General features: G+C 41.4%; 2 protein-coding genes across 8 annotated transcripts in view; both read left to right on the forward strand.

Annotated features, from left to right (window-relative positions):
* The window catches only part of LOC136838316 (protein enabled-like), a 40,294-nt gene extending 34,140 nt beyond the window's left edge, over positions 1 to 6,154 (forward strand). For all 7 annotated transcript variants that reach the window (XM_067103196.1, XM_067103197.1, XM_067103198.1 and 4 more), the window contains 3 exons: positions 1,442 to 1,539; positions 1,684 to 2,023; positions 4,604 to 6,154. In XM_067103196.1, coding sequence (XP_066959297.1) covers positions 1,442 to 1,539; positions 1,684 to 2,023; positions 4,604 to 5,551 — 1,386 coding nt within the window. In that variant the 3' untranslated portion in view covers positions 5,552 to 6,154. The remainder of the gene's footprint in view (positions 1 to 1,441; positions 1,540 to 1,683; positions 2,024 to 4,603) is intronic.
* A 3,131-nt stretch (positions 6,155 to 9,285) lies between these two features.
* sesB (stress-sensitive B) lies at positions 9,286 to 22,419 on the forward strand. Its single transcript, XM_067103239.1, has 4 exons — positions 9,286 to 9,567; positions 16,426 to 16,559; positions 18,993 to 19,120; positions 21,414 to 22,419. The coding sequence occupies exons 1-4, from the start codon at positions 9,405 to 9,407 to the stop codon at positions 21,910 to 21,912; spliced, it is 924 nt and encodes a 307-aa protein (XP_066959340.1). The 5' UTR covers positions 9,286 to 9,404; the 3' UTR covers positions 21,913 to 22,419.
* The last annotated feature ends 653 nt before the right edge of the window (positions 22,420 to 23,072 follow it).

Consider the following 23,072-nt stretch of genomic DNA (forward strand, 5'->3'; position numbering starts at 1 on the left):
TAAATTTGTTGCGTAATTAACTTACTGTGTAATTAATTACATTATTGCGTAATCAATGTCTGTGATTATTTGTGTAATTAACTTATTGTTAATTTGTTGTGCAATTACTTTATTTTGGAATTAACTTATTAATTTAGTTTGATGTAATTACTCTGTGTAATTAACTTATGTGATTAGCTTATGTAATTGTCTTGTAGAATTACTTTGTGGAATTAATTACCTTAAGTAATTAACGACTGTGATTACCTTTTGTAATTAACTTATTGTGTAATTAATTTATGATTTGATTAATCCATTGTGTCATTAACATAGTTACTTTATTATGTAATTAATTTGTGTGTGTAATTAAGACCTGGAATTACTTTAATTTAGAATTACTTTGTGTAATTAATTTATTTTGTAATTAACACATTTACAGTAGTTACTTTATCGTGTAATTAACGGAGTTATTTTAGTGTGTAAGTATTATTGAATTAATTTATGGTTTAATTACTCAGTTGTGTAATTAACTTATTGTGCTATTATTTTATTTTGGAATTACTCTATTGCATAATTAACGTATTCTGTAATTAATTTATTGCGTAATAAATTCTGATTTCTTGATTGAGCAATTAATGCCTGGAATTATTTTGTTGTGTAATTAACATATTTAGTTACTTTATTGTGTAATTAACTTACTGTGTTACTTTTTTGTGTTATTAATGTCTATGATTGATTTGGTGTGATTACTTTATTTTGTGATTAACCTATTGCTGTTATTTTATTGTGTAATTAACTTATTAATTTGTTACTTTAGTGTGTAATTAATTTATTCTGTTATTGCTGTATTGGGTAATTAACCCATTACATTGTATTGTTATTTCATTGTGTAATTAACGCATGTTAGTATTTTGTTGTGTAATTACCCTATTGTGTTATTTTATTTTGTAATTACCTTAATGTAGACTCACTATATTGTGGAATTACTCTATTGTGTAATTAACTTATGAGTTTATTACTCTATTGTGTAATTTCCTTATTGTGAACTTACTGTATTGTGTAATTACCTTATTGTTTAATTAACATATTGGGTAATTACCATATGGTATAATTAACTTACTCCATAAATATTTATTGTGTTGTTAACTTATTCTGTAATTAACTTATGGTGTAATTAACTTATTCTGTAATTAACTTATGGTGTAATTAACTTATTCCGTAGTTACTTATTGTGTAATTAACTTGTTACGTAACGTAATTACCTTATGGTGTAATGATCTTATTCCGTAATTACCTTATGGCACAATGAACTCATCCCATGATTGTTTTGTGTAATTAACTTAACCCATAATTACCTTATTGAGTAATTAACTCATGTTATTTTTATGTTATTTTATTGTGTAATTATTCTAATGTATCATAATCACCTGACGGTGTAATTAACTCATTCCGTTAATTACAGTTCCGGCCGAGCTCCGGGGTGAATCGCCTGAGTCAGAGTCTGCAGGACGTCAGTCTGGGAGACTCGGGCCGAGTCTCCGGCCTGAGTCAGCCGAGGAGGTAGGTTCCTCTCTCTCTCTCTCTCTCTCTCTCTCTCTCTCTCTCTCTCTCTCTCTCTCTCTCTGTTAATAATAATAATAATAATGATAATATATAGTTAATAATAATTGTTAATAATAATAATAATAATAATATTAATTCCAGATGGATGCCCAATGAACCCACAGTCACTGTGGGCCCCTGGGTAGAGAGACCAGTACAGCAGCCACAGCAACAGCAGCCACCGCAGCAGCAGCAATTTACAGCGGCTGCGCAGCCGCCGCAGCAGCCGCAGCCGCAGCAGCCGCAGTTCTTCCAGGCTCTGCCGCCACAGCAGCAGAGGCAGTTCGCGCAGTTCCTGCAGCAGCAACAGCAGCGGGAACAGCAGGAGCAGGAACAGCAGCAGAGGCTGCGACAGCAGCAGGAACAGGAACAGCAGATGCAACAGCAGCAGTTGCAGCAGCAACAGCAACAGCAGAGGCTGCAGCGACAACAGCAGCAGCCGGTTTGTATATTATATATATATATAATCTTATATCCTGTAATATATCCTCTAATATATCTCATATATCCTCTAATATATCTCATAATATATCCTCTAGTATATCTCATATACCCTCTAATACATCTCATATATCCTCTAATATATCTCATAATAAATCCTCTAATATATCTCATATATCCTCAAATATATCTCATAATATATCCTCTAATATATCTCATATATCCTCTAATACATCTCATACACCCTCTAATATATCTCATATATCCTCTAATACATCTCATATACCCTCTAATACATCTCATATATCCTCTAATACATCTCATATAGCCTCGAATACATCTCATATATCCTCTAATCTATCTCATATATCCACTAATCTATCTCATATACCCTCTAATACATCTCATATACCCTCTAATATATCTCATACCCTCTAATATATCTCATAATATACCCTCTAATACATCTCATATATCCTCTAATATATCTCATAATATATCTTCTTACGTATCTCATAACATATCCTCTAATACATCTCGTATATATCCTCTGGTCTAAGGTGCATTAGAGCAACAGTGGTGCACAAACACGAACTCATATCAAATTTGAATGACAAAATGTGAAACCTATTTGAGGCCTCTTCCTCAGATATAAAATACAACATTTTGGTGTATTAGAGGATATATGAGGTGTATTAGAGGATATAGAAGCTATATGAGATGTATTAGAGGATATAGAAGCTATATGAGATGTATCAGAGGGTATATAAAGAATCTCCAAGCATTTGTCAAGGCTCTCTAGAGTCTTGACCTTTCCCTTGCCACCCAGCCAGACTTTTGGGAGCTTCCAGCCAGACTTTTGGGAGCTTCCAGTCAGACTTTTGGGAGCTTCCAGCCAGACTTTTGGGAGCTTCCAGCCAGACTTTTGGGAGCTTCCAGTCAGACTTTTGGGAGCATCCAGCCAGACTTTTGGGAGCTTCCAGTCAGACTTTTGGGAGCTTCCAGCCAGACTTTTGGGAGCTTCCAGCCAGACTTTTGGGAGCTTCCAGCCAGACTTTTGGGAGCTTCCAGTCAGACTTTTGGGAGCTTCCAGTCAGACTTTTGGGAGCTTCCAGCCAGACTTTTGGGAGCTTCCAGCCAGACTTTTTGGGAGCTTCCAGCCAGACTTTTGGGAGCTTCCAGCCAGATTCTTTTGGGAGCTTCCAGCCAGACTTTGGGAGCTTCCAGTCAGACTTTGGGAGCATCCAGCCAGACTTTTGGGAGCTTCCAGTCAGACTTTGGGAGCTTCCAGCCAGACTTTTGGGAGCTTCCAGCCAGACTTTTGGGAGCTTCCAGCCAGACTTTTGGGAGCTTCCAGCCAGACTTTGGGAGCTTCCAGTCAGACTTTTGGAGCTTCCAGTCAGACTTTGGGAGCTTCCAGCCAGACTTTTGGGAGCTTCCAGCCAGACTTTGGGAGCTTCCAGTCAGACTTTGGGAGCTTCCAGCCAGACTTTGGGAGCTTCCAGCCAGACTTTTGGGAGCTTCCAGTCAGACTTTTGGGAGCTTCCAGTCAGACTTTTGGGAGCTTCCAGTCAGACTTTTGCGAGCTTCCAGTCAGACTTTTGCGAGCTTCCAGTCAGACTTTTGGGAGCTTCCAGTCAGACTTTTGGGAGCTTCCAGTCAGACTTTTGGGAGCTTCCAGTCAGACTTTTGGGAGCTTCCAGTCAGACTTTTGGGAGCTTCCAGTCAGACTTTTGGGAGCTTCCAGTCAGACTTTTGGGAGCTTCCAGTCAGACTTTTGGGAGCTTCCAGCCAGACTTTTGGGAGCTTCCAGCCAGATTTTTGAGAGCTTCCAGCCAGACTTTTGGGAGCTTCCAGCCAGACTTTTGGGAGCTTCCAGCCAGACTTTTGGGAGCTTCCAGCCAGACTTTTGGATGCATGAGATATATTAGAGGATATATAAGAGGATGTAGATGATATATGAGATGTGTTAGAGGATATAGAAGATATATAAATATCTTCTCATCGCTTTTTATATCCATTGGTGTTATTCCATCTTCAGGTGGCATTGTATATCCTCTTATGTATCTTATATATCTCATGTATCCTCTTATGTATCTTATATATCCTCTTATGTATCATATATATTCTCTATTGTACTCCATATATATCTTTTATATCCTCTTATATGTGGTATACATCTTGTAATGTCTTAAATGTATGTCACATTAATTAGATTTATATCCTCTATTATATCTCATATATATCCTCTTCTATATCATATATATCCTCTAATATATCTCATATATCCCCTTCTACATCATATATCCTCTTCTACATCATATATGTCCTCTAATATATCCTCTGACTTAATCTCATATATCCTCTCACTTAATCTCATATATCCTCTCACTTAATCTCATATATCCTCTAATATATCATCCCATATCATCTCATATATCCTCTATTATATCCTCTGATATATCGTCTTATATGACCTCCGTTATATCCTCTATTATATCTGCTAACATATACTTTATATATCCTCTAATATATCTCATATATCCTCTAATATATCCTCTAATATATCCTCTTCCTCCAGGACGAGCCACCGTCCAAACCGCTGACCTTCTTCGGCCAGGAGGTCACCGTCCACGACCCGCCCCAGACCTACTACTACAACGGGGGCGACTCCGCCGCCCCGGCACCCCCAAAACCAGCGGCCAACGAGGCGGCAGTAGGGGCCGGGCCCCCCGGCCCCAGGTACACGTCGGTGGTGACGGTGGCGCCCAACGAGAAGGAAGGATCCGGATCCGGATCCGCCGCCGCCGCGGCTCCAGCTCCGAAGGACAAGGTGAGGTCGGTCGTCCAGCTGAACAACGCTCCGGTCGTCCGGGGATTCAGGGCTGCTCCGGTCGCCGCCGCCCCGGCTCCGGGCGGAGCGGACGACGACAGGCCTCCTCAGCAGGCGTCCGGATCCGGAGCGGATCCCGTCGCCCCTCCTCCAGCTCCCTTCCACAGCAAGATCATCAACAGCGCCATTAAGAGCCAGCCTCCGGCTCCAAAGGCCCCGTCGCCCGCTCCGGTTCCGGTTGCGGCTCCGTCCGTCTCCAGCAGAGTCTCTCCGCCCAAGTCGTCTTCGTCGAGGAAGTCTTCCTCGCCCCCCACGAGATCGAGCCCAGGGCCTTTCGCCGGGGTGCAGCTGAGGCCGGTCCCTGGAGCGGCCCTCAGGGGAACGTCTCCGCCTTCTGAAGTAGCTCCCGCTCCAGTTGCTCCAGCTCCAATTGCTCCAGCTCTGGTTGCTCCAGGTCCGCCCCCTCCCCCACCTCCCCCAATGGCCCCGCCACCTCCTCCTCCCATGCCGTCCTCGGACTCCGGGGCGGAGCGGCGGACGTCCACCGGGAAGCGGATCGTCTCCGCAAAGTCCGGCCCGGAGCTGGACGCCCGGGAAGAGCTCATGATGGCCATAAGGAACCATGGAGGATTGGGGGGTCTCCGCCGGACCGGAAACTACGCCTTCAGCGGAGGCAGCGGAGATTCTTCGGCCTAGGGATCCGGATCCGGTAAGAGTGGCTCAAGAAACCGGCTCCGGAATCCGGGTCTGGGAACTGGTTCTGGTTCTGGAGAGCGGCTTTCGAATCCAGCTCAAACTCCTCGAATCCGGCTCTGGAATCCGGGATCCGGAAACTGGGATCCAGTTCCAGAATCCAGAAACTGGAATTTGAAATCCATGCAACTAAAATCTGGCTCCAGGATCTGGAATCTGGAATTCGAATACAAACTCCTGTAATCTGGCTCTGGAATCTGGAATCCAGAATCCAGAATTTGACATCCAAACGTTTAGAATCCGGCTCCAGGATCGGGAATCTACAATCCAAACACCTAGAGTCCAGAATCTGGAAAGCGAGATCCAGAATTCAAAATCCAAAGTTCTAAAATCCGGCTCCAAGATCCAGAATGTGGAATCCAGAATCCGGAATTCAAAATCCAAGCTCCTAGAATCCGGACCCAGGATCTGGAATCCAGAATCCAGCTCCCAGATCCGGAAACGGGAATCGAAACACCTAGAATCCAGAATTCAGGATCCAGGCTCCGGATCCGGAATCCGGAAACCTCCTCCAGTGTATTGTGTGTGTGTCATAAGTAAATAAAATGGAATTAAATGAATTAAAATTAAATACACCTGTGTATGTTTATACAAGGTGTATACACATATGTATATATTTAAATGTATACATGTGTATATATATATATTTAAGTGTGTAATTTTTTATTATTATAAATATTATTATTATTATTTTTAAGTGTTTCGGCAGCTGCGTTGCTCCCATGTTCAAGTCGGTGGAGCTGATAGAAAACGGGGACTATTTCGTGAAAAAATGTACATAGAAAATGGGGGTGGCATTGACAGAAAACGGGGATTATTTTGTGAAATATATATAGAAAATGGGATTTTTTGTGAATCATTAAGGGACTTATCGTCTTCCATGTGAGAGATGTAGAAAATGGGAATATTTTTTTTCAATTCTCAACAGAAAATGGGAATACTCTTGTTAATTCTCAACAGAAAATGGGATTTCTCTCGTTAATTCTCAAAAGAAAATGGCATTTTTTGGTAAATTCTCAACAGAAAATGGGAATTCTCTCGTTTCTCAACAGAAAATGGGAATTCTGGGGTAAATAATCTGTAGATAATGGAACAAATGCATAGAAAACGGAACAAAAACGCATAGAAAACGGGACTCAGCCGAGACTCTTGTAAAGAAGTGTACAGGGAGAGAGAGAGAGAGAGAGTGACCTTTGGTGCTAGTGAAATCCTATATATAAATATATATATATATATATAATATTATGTGACTCACTGTGACTCAGAATGACTCAGTTTTTTAAATATAGAATTAAGATGAGTTTCACGAAGGAAGGGTCTTGGCGACGACGACTCACTGAGTCGCTCGACTCACTGATGAATGGTGGACTTGAATTGACTCGCCGACTCGACTGACTGACGAATTGACTCGCCGGCTGTTGATGAATTGACTCACCAATGAATGTTGGACTTCACTGACTCCTTGATGAATAGTGAACTGCATTGACTCACTGACTCACCAGTAAATATATTCACTCAATAAGCCATTGACTCACTGACTCACCAATGAATATATTCACTCAGTTAATAAGCCCTTGACTCACTGACTCATCTAAATCATAACTTGACTCCCCATTGAATAAATCATTGACTCACCAGAAAATACATTCACCCAGATCAATATTGACTCACTGGGTCAAGTAATTGACTCAGTGACTCATCCGCTGACTCACCGATGAATACATTCACCCACATCAAAGCCATCGACTCACCCATGACCCACTGACTCACCAATGAAATACCTTCACCCAAAATCAAAACTCTCGACCCACCGGGTCACTCCGCTGACTCATTCGACTCACCCGTGAGTCGCCGAATCTAAAGACAGGAAGTCCATTTCTTCAATTATTATTATTATTATTATTATTATTATTATTATTATTATTAGCTCAATAATAAATGATAAATGCTGATTGTTTTGTGATTTTTATTTATCCTGTTTAATTTTTTTTTGGTAATGTTCTCTCTCTCTCTCTCTCTCTCTCTCTCTCTCTCCCTCAGTCTGTCACTCTCACTCTCTCTCTCTCAATCTTTCTCTCCCTCAATCTCTCTCTCTCCTTCAATCTCTCTCTCTCTCTCCCTCAATCTCTCTCTCCCTCAATCTCTCTCTCTCCTTCAATCTCTCTCCCTCTCTCCCTCAATCTATCTCTCTCTCTCTCTCTCTCTCTCTCAATATCTCTCTCTCTGGGTCTTTTCCTACTCTCTCTCTCTCTCTCACTTATGCCCAATGACGTCACAGCTTGAGCCGGCCAAGTTAGCATTGCGTAACCGGTTTGGGCATCAAATATACGAATAAATATTCGCCCATATTTATGTAGAGCCTCTAACATACTCTGTATATATGTATATTCATATATAGAGCTTCGAATATACTAAGAAATATAGGTACATAAAGTATACTTATATATATATAGAGCCTCTAATATATGCATTATTAATATTTGTTATTATATAGAGCCTCAAATATACTTAAATATTTGTATGTTTGTATATAGAGCCTCTAATATGCAAAGAAATATGGTCATATATATGTATAATAAATTAGAGCCTCAAATATGCACATAAGTGTTGATTTACATACAGGGCCTCTAATATACTCTGTGTTTATTTATATAGAGCCTCTAATATGCAAAGAAATATAGCCATGTATCAATATACTGGAATTAGAGCCTCAGATATAAGCAATATAAATAATTATTATATAGAGCCTAAAATATACTTATATATTCGTATATTTATATATAGAGCCTCTAATATACTCTATATATAAGTATATATTCATATATAGAGCCTCCAATATACGCAACCCTATAAATACCCTCTATACAAGCTCTATACCCAGGATGACATAACACTCTCCCTCTCTCTGGCGACGCAATGACTGACATATTAATATCAAACACCCCCCCTTATATTAAAGCTCTTCCTGGTCCCTGATTGGTCAATTCATCCCCCCCAAGATTCCCTCCGGGGCCTCTGATTGGTCGGAGGAGCCGTGACGTCACAGTACGCCGGCTATGGGAGAAGAAGAAGAAGAAGGAGTCTTCGTGCCCGGTGCCAAATGCCCCACTTGGCAGACACCCTTTCACCTCTTTCGAAAGGTGTATGCCCCACGTTAGCCGAAATTCGTTATATTTTCGTATTTCACGGCTCGAATGGCGGCTCGTTTCGTTATATGTGTAATGTATTGCTTCGTTAACGTCTCTGTCTACGTCGTATCTCGTTATGAGACGCATGAGACGCCGGTTTCGTTAGACGCATGACGCAGCAGCTGACGTTGAACCGGTTATTTTCGCCCATAGCGGCTCGTTATACGGGTCGTCTTCGTTACGAAGCGTCGGATTCGATTCGTTCGTATTACTCTCCTTCGTTTATAACGTCAGATACGTTAAAACGAGCGAAATCTAACGAATATTTCGTCACATGTTCAGTTGGGTGATGCACCTTTCGAAAGTCGACATGCTGCAGTGGCCGTGACGTCACCGCTTTACGAAGCGGCTCCTCGTTGGTTAAGAAGGGTAAGTTAGTCGTGACGTCACGGATTTAAGAAGTTGTGATTGGTGGAGAGCACCGCGGGGTGATGACGTTCCGGTACGGCGGCACGCGATTGGCCGGCCGATCCAACCCCCCTTTATATACTAACATACCGTCCCCGGGGCCGCTCAGTGCTGCGGCCTCTCTCGTCCGAGGAAGACCCCCCGGTGAAGTCCTCCCCAAACACATCGTCGGCAACACCGCCTACAGAAGGATCGACAAGATGGGCAAGGCTTTCGACCCCATGTCCTTCATGAAGGACTTTATCGCGGGCGGCATCGCCGCCGCCATCTCGAAGACGGCCGTGGCGCCCATCGAGAGGGTGAAGCTGCTGCTGCAGGTGCAGGCGGCCTCCAAACAGATCTCCGCCGACAAGGCGTACAAGGGTGAGAAGGAGAGTGGGGTCCGCCATCTTGGATTCTTACGTAATCCCGTCACTTATTTTTTTCGGGCGCGGATTTAGCCGGTTTGTCCGACCGCCCACCCTCTAGTTATCGGTTTAATTGGAAGATGGAGGGTGGGATTAACGGTTTGTTATATAAAATCGCCGTTAAATCCGTTAGTTAATCCCTTAAAACGGCTTCGTTACTTGCCGGTGTTTCGGACCTCCCGGACCAGACTGTTCGACGAACTCGCTTATTTAGCCATATTTAACCCCTTTAAAGCCCCCTAAACCCCTTAGATCGAACCTTTAAACCTTGATACACCTTTAAATGAAACCCCGAACCCCTTGAAACCCCTTAAACCCCCTAAAATCGCCGACGACTTGGCAACAAAGGGACGAATTTCCCAATCAATTTTTCGAACCTCGTGGTCGACTGGAGACCTGGAATCCGCCATTTTGTTTATTTACCTTAATTTTAGGTAAATTCCCGTGAATTTTAGGTGGATTTACCTTAATTTTAGGGAGGGCCCCCGTGAATTTTGGGTGGTTTAGCCTCGGGGTGTGAAAGTGAATTTGTGGACTTGGTTTTTTTGGGTTTGGTCGAATTTTTACCTAAAGTTCCCGTAGAGTTTTCGTTTTAAGGTTACCTTAAGGATTCCCTTTGTTTACCTTAAATATCCCTTAAAATTTACCTTGAAACTTAACCAGAAGATTCCCTGAAAACTGGCCTTCGATTTAACCTAAAGTTTCACCTGAATCTTACCTTGAGTAGCCCTTAAAACTTGCCCTTAAATTTACCTTACATATCCCTTAGAAACTTACCTAATTACCCTAAAGTTTCCCTTGAAACCTAGATGTTATTTACCCTGAAACTTGCCTTGAGAATCCCTTAAAATCTCAACTGCTTAAATATCCCTTAAAACGACCAAAAGGTTCTTAAAATTTAACCGTTAATTACCTTAAATACCCCTTTGAAACTTACCTTAAATACCCATTAAATATCCCCTTAAACCTCACCTAATATATACCTTAAATACCCCTTGAATACTCGACCTTAAAGCTTCCTTTGAAACCCCTAAAATACCCTTAAATACCCCCTTGAAACTTACCCAAAAATACCCCTTAAATACCCCCTTGAAACTTACCCTAAAATACCCCTTAAATACCCCCTTGAAACTTATCGCAAATACCCCCTTAAATTTCGTAGCCGGTTACAACAATCAGCTGACTCGCTTAAGGGAGAGAGAGAGAGAGGGGGGAGGGAGGGGGGGTGAGCTCCCCCCCTCCCCCAGACGGCAGCCATCTTGGCCGGCTGTTAGTATGACACCGATTTCCCGTGACCTCATTGTGGCCAACATTTTGACGCATTGGGACCGACGGCGTATATTAATATACTTAATTTGAGTATATTTGGTGGATATAGTAATGGATATTAGGTCGTTTTAATATACTTTAATTGTAATTAAGTATATTTGGTTCTTTGGTATACTTGAGGTTGAAACGAGTATGTTTGGTTGTTGAATATACTTGAATGAGTGTATTTTAGTATATTTGGTCGTTTTAATATACTTTTTTTTAGTTGTAATTAAGTATATTCGGTTGCTTGAGTGTATTTGAGCAGAATTCGTATATTTTTTGGGATCAGATTGAGCCTCTTGAATTATATGGTGTATATTAATATCCTTGAAGGTGTATATTAATATACTTGGTGTGTATTAATGTACTTTAAGTATATTTGAGTGGAAGATTATCTAGGTGCCGAATTCCTCTATTTTCGGAATTGAAATTAGTATAATTAAGCCTCTGGAATATTGTATATTAGTATACGTATTTAAGTATATTTGGTTAATATACTTATTGAAGCATATTGGAGCCAAGTTAGTATATATTTTTAGGTGTTAAATTGAGTATATTTGATTTTGTACCTAATTTTAAGTATATTTGGTTGTCATACTTTTGAGTATTTTAGTATATTTGGTTGTCTAATATACTTATTTGGGTAGAAATAAGTATATTGGTTTTAATATATATTTAGGTTTAAATTTAGTATATTTGAGCCAAATTAGTATATTTACGGATTAGGTTGAGTATAATTGAGCCTATTTAGTTAATGGTTTATTAATGGTGTATATTAATATACATATTTAAGTATAGTTATGTATATTTGAGCTAAATGTTTAATGTAAAGTATAGTTATGTATATTTGAGCTAAATGTTTAATGTAATGGTTGATCAACCAGGTTAATGTAATGGGAATATTTCATGTAATGTAATGGGATTCATATGTTTAATGTAATGGGGATTAATTCTGTTATGTAATGGGGATTAAGCCATAGTGGGTATATATTTAGCCATGTATGTATTGAATTGTGTAAGGGGTTATCAGTCCATTAGCTAATGGGGACATTACGCTTATCGTAATGGGGACATTACGCTTATCGTAATGGGGACATTGTTTATCGTAATGGGGACATTACGCTTATCGTAATGGGGACATTACGCTTATCGTAATGGGGACATTGTTTATCGTAATGGGGACATTACGCTTATCGTAATGGGGACGTTACGCTTATCGTAATGGGGATGTTACGCTTATCGTAATGGGGACATTACCCTTATCGTACTGGGGACATTGACAGCGTTAAATTGTTAGCATTAAATAGGGCTATTAGATGTACAGTAATGGGGATGATATTGTAATGGGTAGTGGGAGTATTTTATTGTATAGGGTATGTAATGAGTTTAAATAATGTATGGGATCCAATCCATAATCTATTGTATGCGATATGTAGGTCATTACGTAATGGGGTTTATACACTACATTGTATGGGACCAATCCGTAATGTAGAAGCCATTCAACGTACTGGACTTGTAGGTCATTATGTAATGGGGATTACAGTTTTGTATGGGGTTCTAATCCATAATCTATAAACTGATAATGTACTGAGCTTAGCTTATGTAATGGGTTTAATACCTTACTGTATGGGTTCCAGTCCATTATCTATTAGCTGTTTAACATGTAATGCATTTAATACCTTATAGTAGGGGTTCCAGTCCATAATCTGTTAGCTATTTTTTGTACTGTACTTAATACATTATGTAATGGGGTACGTATTTATCAGATGGGGTCCCAATCCGTAATCTGTAAGCCATGTAACATACAGGGTAAGTACCCTGTTACATAATGGGGTCCCGAAGTGGTCCCATCCGTTACCGAGCTGTTACCATACCTGTATAGTACATAGCCCATTACGTATTGGGGATGGCTTTGACCATTACGGAATGAGCCGAGTTCCAAATGGGCTTTGAAGGACCTTAGCTCATTCTGTAGTGGTTAAATCATCCCCATTACGTAATGGGGAGCCCATCGTAGTTCCCCAGTACGTTAAATCCCTTTGATAAGGGGCGATTTTACCCCCCAGATGGGACTAGGTACTCTAGAAGCCTAGACGGACCCTTCTAGAGTTGTCGATGGGACTTGGGGCTCTAGAATAGAGGTTGATGGGACTGGGCTCTATACCAGAGGTCTAGGGGACTCTAGGCTTGAATCTAGAGGTCTAGGGGACTCTAGGATAAAGTTTAGATGTCTAGGGCACTCTAGGATAAAGTGTAGAGGTCTGCGGTACTCTAGGATCAAGCATAGAGGTGTAGAGTACTCTAGGATCAAGCATAGAGGTGTAGAGTACTCTAGGATCAAGCATAGAGGTCTACGGTACTCTAGGATCAAGTATAGAGGTCTACGGTACTCTAGGATCAAGTATAGAGGTGTAGAGTACTCTAGGATCAAGTATAGAGGTCTAGGGTACTCTAGGATAAGAAGATCTAGGGGTCTAGGGTACTCTAGAATTGAATCTAGAGGTGTAGGTTGCTCTAGGATTGAATCTAGAGGCTTATGGTACTCAAGGAAATAGTTCAAAGGCTCTATTAAATCTAGAGAATTATAGGAAATTAGGCTTTGAGCTCTAGGTTCCAGATCTAGAGGTGGTATGGTACTCTAGGGTCGAATCTATAGGGATGTGCGATGTTCCATCTAGAGGCAATATGGTAATTAGTGTCAGAAATAGATTAACCATTCTAGACAATTCTAGAACTAGAAAATACAATTTTGGCCACTGGCTCTATAATCTAGAGGTTATGTTGCTCTAGACACTAGAACTAGGGAATGTGCCATTCTGGCTCTACAATCTAGATATAATATGGTAGTGTAGGGTCTTATCTAGAGTTTTATAGTACTCTAGGTCATGCTAGAACTGTTAAATTGTGCAATTCCAGCCCTGTATTCAAATCTAAAGAGCCTAGGGTGCTCTAGAAAGAGTTTGTTCCCTAAGATTGAATCTAGATGGCATAGAGTACTCTAGGGTGCAACTAGAAGTGGGAAGCAGTACTCTAGAGGTGTCACATAGGATTGCCGTTCTCTAGGCTGTAAAATCTAGACGTTAAGGAATTAAACAATTTAGGCTTTAAGATCTAGAATAGGTGAGGATAATACTCTAGAGTGGTACCTAGAGCTTTAAAATACTCTAGAATTGAATCTAGGGTTTGGGATGCTCTATAAATAGGCCAATTAAATCATTTTGGGCTCTTTAAGGTCTAGAGTAGAATCTAGAGGCTTCAGGTCCTTTTGATTTGATTCTAGAAGTTATAGTACTCTAGAGTCCTCTAGAAATAGGAAATTGTTCAAAGGCTTTATCAAATGTAGAATATAGAGGTTTAAGGTACTCTAGAGTCAATTCTAGATGTTCCTAGACCTCAAGGGTGGCTCTAGAAGTATGAAATTGCTAATAGGCTCTATCAAATGTGGAATCTAGAGATTTAAGGAACTCTAGGGTTGAATCTAGATGTTTCTAGTGCTCTAGGCTGCTCTAGAAACATTTCTCAAAGGCTGTTAGGTTTAGAATCTAGAGATTCGACAGTGCTGCTCTAAGGTCAATTCTAGAGTTGCTGAATATTCTAGAATTGAATCTAGAGGCTATAGGTCCTCTAGAGTTGATTCTAGATGTTCCCAGTCCTCTAGATTGGTTCTAGAAATGGGAAATTGCTAAGAGGCTCTATAGGTTGAACAGTGCTCTAGGGTCAATTCTAGAGGTTCTAGAGATGCCATTACCTAGGGTCTAGAATCTAGAGGACATAGTGCTCTAGAGAATAGGGTCAGACTCTCAAGGCCGACCCTAATCTAATCTTGATAAGGGTACATTGTTTTTGACTCTCTCTCTCTCTCTCTCTCTCTCTCTCTCTCTCTCTCTCTCTCTCTCTCTCTCTCTCTCTCTCTCTCTCTCTCTCTCTCTCTCCCAAGACCTGATAAGTTTCTCTCTCTCTCTCTCTCTCTCTCCCAAGACCTGATAAGTTTCTCTCTCTCTCTCTCTCTCTCTCTCTCTCTCTCTCTCTCTCTCTCTCTCTCTCTCTCTCTCTCTCTCAAGACCTGATAAGTTTTCTCTCTCTCTCTCTCTCTCTCTCTCTCTCTCTCTCTCTCTCTCTCTCTCTCTCTGGGAATTCTCGTCCTAGGTATCTCTCTCTCTCTCTCTCTCTCTCTCTCTCTCTCTCTCTCTCTCTCTCTCTCTCTCTCTCTCTCCCAAGACCTGATAAGTTTCTCTCCCATGGCACGATAAGAATCGATTGCGCATATCTCTCTCTCTCTCTCTCTCTCTCTCTCTGGAAGCCATTGATTGGCACTTAGTGCCCGAAACCTGCCCGGACCAGTTAATACCCCATTTCAACGAGGCCAGCTGACCCAGTAGCCAAATTCCTTAGGGTGGTAACTGTAGGCCTCTCTCTCTCTCTCTCTCTCTCTCTCTCTCTCTCTCTCTCTCTCTCTCTCTCTCTCTCTCTCTCTCTCTCTCTCTCTCTCTCGTACAAATTGGACGCAGTTCCTATTACTTAACGTTGAGACGCAGCCCGGGCACTTATTTATAGACCCTTTTGGGCACCTTCCAAGTCTTTCTCTCGTTATCTCTCTCTGTCACTCTCACTCTCTTTCTCTCTCTCTCTCTCTCACTCACTCTCTCTTTCTCTCCTGGTCGCCTGTATTTTGTAATTTATTTAAATTTATTTTTAATGTATGAAAATGTGTCGGTAAAAAGGACAGCATCCGATGTCCCTCGCACTCTAGGTCGAGAGTTATGCCGTTGAATGAGTAAAAAGTAGAGCCTCTGATGTCCCTCGCACTCTAGCATAAGAGTTATAATGTCCCTCGCACTCTAGCTTGAGAGTTATAATTTAATAACTCATTAATTATGCCAATTAATAACATAAATTATGCTGATTAATAACTTCAGACACAAGTAATATGTCACTTGAAAATTAACCCCTGGACCTTTTGTGTAAAAGTATGCCCATTAATAACACAGTTATGCCCCATTTATAACAATTATGCCCCATTAATAACATGCCCCATTAATAACAATTATGCCCCATTAATAACACAATTATGCCCATTAATACCCCTCTACCCTTCTGCAGGCACTGTGGATTAGAACTTGTGTGGAAATATGCCAATAACTAATAAGTATGCCCATGAATAACATAAGTATCCCCATTAATAACTCATAAGTATGCCCACTAACAACTTGGGCCCTTCCGCGGGCATAGTCAGTCAGAACGTGTGAAAATGTGCCAATAAATATGCCAATTAATAACTTATAACTATGCCCATTAATAACATAACTATGCCCATTAATAACAAGTATGCCCACTAATACCCCGGTAAGGCCCTTCCACAGGCATCGTCAGTCAGGACTTGTGTTGAAATTATGCCAATAAATAAGTATGCCAATTAATAACTAATAACTTGTATGCCCATTAATAACAAGGATGCCCATTAATAACAAGTATGCCCGTTAATAACAAGTATGCCCCTCCGCAGGCATGGTCGACTGCTTCATCCGTATCCCCAAGGAGCAGGGCCTCCTCTCATACTGGCGAGGTAACTTGGCCAACGTCATCAGATACTTCCCCACTCAGGCACTCAACTTCGCCTTCAAGGACAAGTACAAGCAGGCAAGTACTTTCCTCCCCTTTGACCTTTCTAAGTTCGGTTTAAGGTAGTGGGAAAGTTCTTAATCTTAAGTTTTCAAGTTAATCTTTGAGAGTTTGATTAAAGTTGCAAAAGAGAGTTTTAAAACTTTTGTAAGTTGAGTTATAAGTACAAGCTAGCAAGTACTTTCTTCTTCGACCTTTCTAAGGTCAGCTTAAGTTTTGAGTTTGGTTAAAGTTAGTGGGGAAGTTCTTAATTGAAGTTATAGAGTTGACCTTTGTGAATATGTTGAGTTGTAAGTACCAGCATGCAAGTACTTTCTTAGACCTTTTCAACCTTTCTAAGTTTGGTTTAAGTTAGTGGGGAAGTTCTTAATCTGAGTTTTAAAGTTGAACATTTGTGAGTTTGAATTTTAAACCTGTTCTAAGTTTGGTTAACTACAAGCATGCAAGTACTTTCTTCAACCTTTTAGATATTTCTAAGTTCGGTTTGTTTTATTCTAAGTTAGTGGGAAAGTTCTTAATCTAAGTTTTAGTGAGTTTGATTCAGGGTGCAAAAGAGAATTTCAACCTTTTCTGGGTTAGGTTGAGTTATAAGTACAAGCAGGCAACTAATTTCTTCTTTGACCTTTTTCATCTAAGTTCGGGTTAAGTTTTGAGTCAGTGGGAAAGTTCTTAATCTAGTTTTAAAGTTAACTTTTGTGAGTTTGATGGGAAAGTTCTTAATCTAGTTTTAAAAGTTGACTTTTGTGAGTTTGATTCAGGTTACAAAAGAGAATTTTAAACCTTTGCGAAGTTGAGTTATAAGTACAAGCATTCGAGTACTTTCTTTGACCTTTTCAGCCTTTCTAAGCTCAGTTTCAAGTTAGTGGGAAAGTTCTTAATCCAAGTAACAAAGTTAACCATTGTAAGTTTGAATTTTAAACCTGCTCTAACTTATCTTCTCCTTTGACCTTTCTAAGTTAGCGGGAAAGTTCTTGAGAACCGGCCTCCTGTCGAAGGTCAAGGTCTAACCCCCACCCCCACCCCCGCACGCTGTACTGACCTGCCAGGTCGTGACCCCTGACCTGGCGGAATCAGAAAGCTGTGCTAGAGGAACCTTCCACTGCATTAAGGTCAGGCATCTGCTGTTCCCTGAGAGCTTTTGCCAGGTGCATTGTGGGAACAGATTTCACAGACACCCCCCCCTAAAAGGGGGTTCAACAGACCTTAGGGTAGTTTCATAGACACCAGACTCCCCCCCAAAAAGGGGTCCAACAGGCAGACTTTAGGACAGATTTCACAGACTTTTTGGGGGGTCCCAACAGAAGACCTTGGGCAGTTTCACAGACGCCCGACCCCCCCCAAAAAAGGGGGTCAAACAGACCATAAGACAGTTTTGGGGGTTAAACAGACTAACTTAGGACAGATTTCACAGACCCCAGACCCCCTTTTAGGACAGATTTCACAGACCCCCTTTTAGGACAGATTTCACAGACCCCAGACCCCCTTTAGGACAGATTTCACAGACCCCAGACCCCCTTTTTTAGGACAGATTTCACAGACCCCAAAAAAGGGGTCAAACGGACTAACTTAGGACAGATTTCACAGACACCAGACCCCCTTTTTTAGGACAGATTTCACAGACACCAGACCCCCTTTTTTAAGACAGATTTCACAGACACCAGACCCCCTTTTTTAAGACAGATTTCACAGACACTAGACCCCTTTTTTTAAGACAGATTTCACAGACACAGACCCCCTTTTTTAAGACAGATTTCACAGACACCAGACCCCCTTTTTAAGACAGATTTCACAGACACCAGACCCCCTTTTTAAGACAGATTTCACAGACACCAGACCCCTTTTTTAAGACAGATTTCACAGACACCAGTCCCCCTTTTTTAGGACAGATTTCACAGACACCAGACCCCCTTTTTTAGGACAGATTTCACAGACACCAGACCCCCTTTTTTAAGACAGATTTCACAGACACCAGACCCCCTTTTTTAAGACAGATTTCACAGACACCAGACCCCCTTTTTTAAGACAGATTTCACAGACACCAGACCCCCTTTTTTAAGACAGATTTCACAGACACCAGACCCCCTTTTTTAAGACAGATTTCACAGACACCAGACCCCCTTTTTTAAGACAGATTTCACAGACACCAGACCCCCTTTTTTAGGACAGATTCCACAGACACCAGACCCCCAAAAAGGGGGTCAAACAGACCTTAGGACAGCTTTCACAGACCCCCAAAAAAGGGGGTCAGAGAGACTAACTTACGACAGCTTTCACAGACGCCCCCCCAAAAAAGGGGCCCAGAGACCTCAGGACAGCCTTGACAGCCCCCCAAAAAAGGGGCCAACTCCCCATACCCCAGGGCTAATATCCCCCCCTACTTAACCTAGATTTAAGGCAGAACCCCAGGGATAAACGCCCCCCTAACGTCCGCCACCATCTCTTTCCGGGCAGATTTTCCTCGGGGGCGTGGACAAGAAGACCCAGTTCTGGCGTTTCTTCGTCGGTAACCTCGCCTCCGGCGGTGCCGCCGGCGCCACCTCCCTCTGCTTCGTCTACCCCCTTGATTTCGCTCGAACCAGGTGAGTTTTGGGGGGGAGGGAGAGAGAGAGAGAGGTTGAGGGAGAGGGAGATTGAGATTGAGGGAGAGAGAGGGAAGGTATTGGGACGCTTTCATATGAGGGTGATAGAGAGAAGTTTGGGTATGAGAGAGAGAGAGAGATTGTATGAGAGAGAGAGATTGTATGAGAGAGAGAGAGAGAGAGAGATTGTATATGAGAGAGAGAGAGAGAGAGATTGTATATGAGAGAGAGAGAGAGAGAGATTGTATGAGAGAGAGAGAGAGAGAGAGATTGTATATGAGAGAGAGAGAGATTGTATATGAGAGAGAGAGAGAGAGAGATTGTATATGAGAGAGAGAGATTGTATATGAGAGAGAGAGATTGTATATGAGAGAGAGAGAGAGAGAGATTGTATATGAGAGAGAGAGAGAGAGAGATTGTATATGAGAGAGAGAGAGAGAGAGATTGTATATGAGAGAGAGAGAGAGAGATTGTATATGAGAGAGAGAGAGAGAGATTGTATATGAGAGAGAGAGAGAGAGATTGTATATGAGGGAGAATGTATTGGGACACTCGTGTGAAGAATTAGGAGAGAGAGAGGAGATTAAGAGAGAGAGAGAGGAGATTGAGAAAGAGAGAGAGAGAGAGGAGATTGAGAAAGAGAGAGAGAGAGAGGAGATTGAGAAAGAGAGAGAGAGAGAGAGGAGATTGAGAAAGAGAGAGAGGGGGAGATTGAGAAAGAGAGAGAGAGGAGATTGAGAAAGAGAGAGAGAGGAGATTGAGAAAGAGAGAGAGAGGAGATTGAGAAAGAGAGAGAGGGGAGATTGAGAGAAAGAGAGAGAGGGGAAATTGAGAGAGAGAGAGGGGAGATTGAGAGAAAGAGAGAGAGGGGAGATTGAGAGAAAGAGAGAGAGGGGAGATTGAGAGAAAGAGAGAGAGGGGGAGATTGAGAGAAAGAGAGAGAGGGGGAGATTGAGAGAAAGAGAGAGAGGGGGAGAGGAGATTGAGAGAAAGAGAGAGAGGGGGAGGAGATTGAGAGAAAGAGAGAGAGAGAGAGGAGATTGAGAGAAAGAAAGAGAGAGGAGATTGAGAGAAAGAAAGAGAGAGGAGATTGAGAGAAAGAGAGAGAGGGGGAGATTGAGAAAGAGAGAGAGAGAGAGAGAGAGGAGATTGAGAGAAAGAGAAAATGTAGGAAATTTATCGTAAAATAAAAGTTCATTTTCTGTAATAATATATAAGCATCAAATTTACCCTCTTTGTTACTTTTTATAAAGTAACATCTTGTCTGTTACTCTTGTAAGTAACATAAGTATCCTAAGTAACTTCTTGATCTTTTTTGTCTTAAAATCTTGTCACTTAGTTTCTGCCATTGTTACTTTTTAAGTATCTTAAGTAGCATTCTAAGTAGTTCAAGTAACATTGTCCTGCCCATTCAGTTTGTGTTACTTACAATTGCCAGTTTGTTACTTAAGACAAAGTTTCTTGAATTCTCCTTAACTCCTAATATATATAAGTCAATGTTTTTGCCTTTGTTACTTGTTTTAAGTATTGTAAGTAGCATTCCAAGAAGTGCAAGTAACGTCTTCTCTCTGTGTTCCAGTTTGTGTTACTTACAATTGCCAGTTGGTTACTTAACTACGAAATCAAAGTTGCCTTAATTCTCTGTACTGTTAATGTATATAAGTCAATGTTTCTGCCATTGTTACTTTTTAAGTATAAGTAACATTCCAAGTAACGCTACCCCGCCGTTCTAATTCCCAGTTATAAGACAAAATTGCCTTAGTTCTCCTTATTACCAATATATATGTCAAGTTAATTTTTTAAGTTTAAGTAACATTCCAGTTGTAAGTAGCATTCCAAGTAACACTGCCCTGGCCCTTCTAATTGCCAGTTTGTTATAAGACAAAATTACCTCAGTTCTCCTTATTACTAGTAATTATATGTCAATGTTTCTGCCATTATTACTTATTAAGTATCTTGAGTAACATTCCAAGTAGCATTCCAAGTAAGACTTGCCAATGTCCTTCAAGTTGCCAGTTATAAGACAAAATTGCCTTATTCCTACTAATAATTATGTCAGTGTTTCTGCCATTATTACTTTTTAAGTATCTTGAGTAACATTCCAAGTAGCATTCCAAGTAACACTTGCCATGTCCTTCAAGTTGCCAGTTTGTTGTAAGACAAAATTACCTTAGTTCACCTTATTACTACTAATTATATGTCAATGTTTCTGCCATTATTACTTAAGTATCGTAAGTAGCATTCCAAGTAGCGGAATTCCAAGTAACACCGTCCCCTCCCTCCCCCCCGGCAGGTTGGCTGCCGACATCGGCAAGGGCCCCGAGCAGCGCGAGTTCAAGGGCCTGGGCGACTGCCTGGTGAAGATCGCCAAGGCGGACGGCCCCATCGGCCTCTACAGGGGCTTCGGCGTGTCGGTGCAGGGCATCATCATCTACCGGGCGGCCTTCTTCGGCCTCTACGACACGGCCAAGGGCATGATGCCCGGCAACGTGGGCATCTTCATCTCGTGGGCCATCGCCCAGACGGTCACCACCATCTCGGGCATCATCTCGTACCCCTTCGACACCGTGCGGCGGCGCATGATGATGCAGTCGGGCCGCAAGGGCGCCGACATCATGTACAAGAACACCGTCGACTGCTGGCGCAAGATCGCCGCCCAGGAGGGCTCGGCCGCCTTCTTCAAGGGCGCCTTCTCCAACGTGCTGAGGGGCACGGGCGGCGCCCTCGTCCTCGTCATGTACGACGAGATCCAGATGCTCCTCTTCGGCACCAAGTCGGGCGGCGGCGAGTAACTCCCTCTATCCTCCCCCTTTTTTTTTGTTCCCTCCTTCCGCGCCTGCCGGCGCGCCCGTAGGGGGAGGGGGGATGCGCCCCCCTTTCAGGGGCGCCTCGGCCTCCTTTCTCTAGGGGCGGGATCACCAAACGCCGTAGGAGGAGTCTCCCGTAGGAGAGGAGAGAGGGGCGTGGCCTCCCTCTTCGGAGAGGGGGCTCCGCCCCTCTTTCCCCGGGGGGGCTACGCCCCCCCGGAAGAAGGGGGTTTAGGGTCGGGATCACCTTCATAGAAGCCTGTGTACAAATATGTCTCTTGAGTCTCGGCCGTCCCTTCCCTGGACCCGACGTGTATAGTTTTTATTATTAATTGAAAAAAAAAACTTGAGATGGGGAAAAAAAAAAACTCTCTCTCTCTTTAATGTATATTTTCTATATAATTTAAGAAAGGGAGAGAGAGCGGGGTATATATATAGGATGTATAGATCAGGAGGAGGTGGTGAAGACGACGATGTTTTTTTTTTTTTTTTTTCCAAAAGCCGGAGGTTTCAAAAACGGAAAAGTTTCCCAAAAAAAAAAAAAAAGTTGAAGCAATGATCAATAATGGCAACTCCATTCCTCTATTGAATTATAATAACATAAGCCTAATAAAAAGAGTAAAAAAAATGAATGTGTTGTTTTTTTTTATCTTTGTAGGTTAAGGTTTTTTTTTTGGGGTCGAGGTTTTTTTGTGAATATAGACACTTATTATGAGGTTTTTTATATATATATAAATATATATATATGTGGGAGCCATGTGGCTATATGTAGGTTTGTATCGAAACAGTTCTATTATAATTTCTGTATTGAAATTTCGTAGTTTTTTTTTTCTCTTGATTGGAAATTGTACAATTTTTTTTTTTTCTGAAAATTATGGTAAAGTTTGAGATTCCTGTATTGAAAGGTTTTTTTTTTTTTTTTTCTCCAGAATTGAATCTTGTGGGTATTTTCTGCAGAATTTGAAAGATGTCTTTTTTTTTTTTTTTTTTTTTTCCAGATTTGAAAATTTTTTTCTGCAGGTTTTGAAACTTTTTTTTCGCAGATTTTGAAACTTTTTTTTTTGCAGATTTCGAAACTTTTTTTTCGCAGATTTTGAAATTTTTTTTTTTTTTTTTTTTTGCAGTTTCAAAATTGGTTATTTTTT

The sequence above is a fragment of the Macrobrachium rosenbergii genome, unplaced genomic scaffold (genome assembly GCF_040412425.1).
Source record: "Macrobrachium rosenbergii isolate ZJJX-2024 unplaced genomic scaffold, ASM4041242v1 60, whole genome shotgun sequence".
Classification (NCBI taxonomy): domain Eukaryota; kingdom Metazoa; phylum Arthropoda; class Malacostraca; order Decapoda; family Palaemonidae; genus Macrobrachium; species Macrobrachium rosenbergii.